Here is a 2,616-nt window from a genome sequence, read left to right on the forward strand (position 1 = left end):
ATGAAAAAGACATTGAGAATATTTGCTTGGTTTTGCTTATACATGCATAAAGAAACTGGAAAAATACTCCAGTCAGTGGTCATTGTGATGTGCTGCCAGTTCCCCTCCAGGCCCCCTTCAGGAATGACAGAGCCCTTGCCCCAACTGCCGAGAATGCTGTCAGCTCTTATGGGGATAGATTGCCTCCTCTGAAGGAAGCCACCTCACCTCTGATCACCACCCATTCCTGGGTAGCCACATCCAGTGCATGATCAACATGGAAGTATGGATGGGAAGCTCCCAGCACCCAGCTCAGCACAGCTCTGAAGGGACATCCCAACTTTAGAAATCCCCTTCTTTATAACTGGAAAGTTATCTGCAGCTGATCTGCTCCCTTTGCCATCTATGCCCTTCCATAGGCATCAACTAGAGAGCATTCCTAATCAGTCTCCTTCTTGCTAGGAATCTACTTCCTAGGGAACTCAAGAAACTAAAAACTAAGAAACTAACAGCAGTGGCTCTCTGTGGTTGAGCAGGGTGGGAACCTGGTGAAGGTAGACAAGGTTGAGAAGGCTATATTTCACTTTACACCTTTTTATAATTAAAAAAAATTGTACCATGTATATGCATCATTTATTCAAATAATAAATGCAAATGTATTTGTTAACTTGTTATGTCAGTGATATTTTATGCTTTTCCATGCGTGTCTTTGGAGAACCTTTTTTATTTTTTACTTTCGGAGGAGATATTTTAACCCTAAGTGCTGTGTCCTACCATACTCTAAATAAGCTTTTCTTTTCTCTTTGTTTTTGTTTAGGACCTGCAGAGAAACGTCTCCTGAATTTGTCTTACAATGGAACTTAAAAAGTCACCTGACGGTGGATGGGGCTGGGTGATTGTGTTTGTCTCCTTCTTTACTCAGTTTTTGTGTTACGGATCCCCGCTAGCTGTTGGAGTCCTGTACATAGAATGGCTGGATGCCTTTGGTGAAGGGAAAGGAAAAACAGCCTGGGTTGGATCCCTGGCAAGTGGAGTTGGCTTGCTTGCAAGTAAGTGGATAAATTTATGCCTCTCTTTACTCTTTAATCATTTAATTACGCTTACTACATCGTGAACATTATGCAAGGCAGAGAGGGCTTTCTTTTCAAAGTATAACATATCTTTTCCCACCTTCATTAAAATGATTGTACTTTCACTGTAATAAATCTGTGTGAAAATGCAGGCACTCCCTAAGATGTTAAATCATCCATCCATTCATTCATTTCTTTATTCATTTATTTTCTATGATGTGCCAGGCAGTGAACTAGATGCTACAAATGAAAAGATGAACAGCAAACACATGGTTCCTGCCCTTAAGAGGCTCACAGTCTTGTAAGACACACATGTATGAGTAAGAATGAGTCAGGGAGATGAAGGTAGTGATCCAGGTACATTCAAAGTATGTTCAAGGTACACTGGTAAGGACCAAAGGACCAAATGGCTCTCGGCAGCCTTCTAAGCAGCTTCTACATGGCTTGTGATTACTCTTCTCTGCTCTAGATACACTGTGGTCAAATCACATGTCCTGTGGTCATGAGAACTTCACAAGAAAAAGCAGACATAGCAAAGAGTCTCACAAAATCCAATCCAATCACAACATTAAAATCTTCATTAAAGATTTTAATATAGTGTTATGTATAAGATACATGTGATATATTTTGTGTGTCTCCAAAAGTGATATTCTTGATGAACAGTTACATATGATGTAATAGTGATTCCTGTCATCTTTAGAGAGAACAGTAGAGACTTTTTATTTTCCTTTGCACCATTAAAATCATATGCCACTTCAACTTCTAGAGTCATAGTTTGAACTCTGCAGTAATATTTAGTGACCATTACTCCAACATATTTGGAACTATTTAAGCACAAAAGGTAGTGATCTAGATAGAGTCCATAGCCCTGGGCTCTCTTCCTGTATGCTATGAACTCACCATTATTCATTGAGCAAATCACAATCTCTGTTCTTATGGGGAAAATAAGAACATTAAATATGATTTGTAAGGTATTTTTCAGCTCTAAAATGGTTTCTTGAAAATATGCTTAAAACAAAATGCATTAGTCATTCCTTCTTTTAAATATGCTTCTCTCCTGAATTTTAAAGGGGATATCTTTCAAAAAAAGCAATGCTTCCAATTGTTGTATTACCTTGTTAAATGATAAACAAGACAAAAAGGCTTAAAAAACAATGCAGGATCATCTCACTATGTCAGATAAGATGACTAAATATAAGTAAACAAATAAAAATATTGCCATTATGAGCTCAAGGGAAACAGGAAAAGTTTGCCCTAGATTTGTTTCATAGAGTTTCTCAAAATAAGGATTGCTTGTAAAGCCATCAAAGTACAAGTGGATGGTAATTGATAATGTTAATAATGCGATTTGAAAGTATTGATTTCTAAAATAAGACCGGTAGTGGGGTGGAAAGAATTTTTTAAATGTTCTCTAATTAGTCACCATTTCTATTAGCAAATACTAAGTTAAACAGAAATGTAATTACTTTGGCTTCCAGCAAGGGTCAAAGGATAATTGAAATGCTAACTCAATTAGCACATACTTGAAGAATGAAGCTTCTTTTCACAAGTCTGTCCAGGTTGGAGT

At 37.6% G+C, this 2,616-nt stretch overlaps 1 protein-coding gene across 2 annotated transcripts in view; it reads left to right on the forward strand.

Moving 5' to 3' along the window:
* SLC16A9 (solute carrier family 16, member 9) overlaps window positions 1-2,616 on the forward strand; it is a 65,778-nt gene that overhangs the window by 29,569 nt on the left and 33,593 nt on the right. The window contains exon 1 of one of the 2 annotated variants that reach the window (XM_011988330.1): window positions 776-1,028. The exons of the other annotated variant lie outside the window; for it this stretch is intronic. Within the exon in view, the coding sequence (XP_011843720.1) occupies window positions 833-1,028 (196 nt within the window). The 5' untranslated portion in view covers window positions 776-832. Of the gene's footprint in view, window positions 1-775; window positions 1,029-2,616 lie in introns of those variants that run through there. 2 annotated transcript variants of the gene reach the window in all.

The sequence above is a fragment of the Mandrillus leucophaeus genome, unplaced genomic scaffold (assembly GCF_000951045.1).
Source record: "Mandrillus leucophaeus isolate KB7577 unplaced genomic scaffold, Mleu.le_1.0 Scaffold327, whole genome shotgun sequence".
NCBI classification, from domain to species: Eukaryota; Metazoa; Chordata; class Mammalia; order Primates; family Cercopithecidae; genus Mandrillus; species Mandrillus leucophaeus.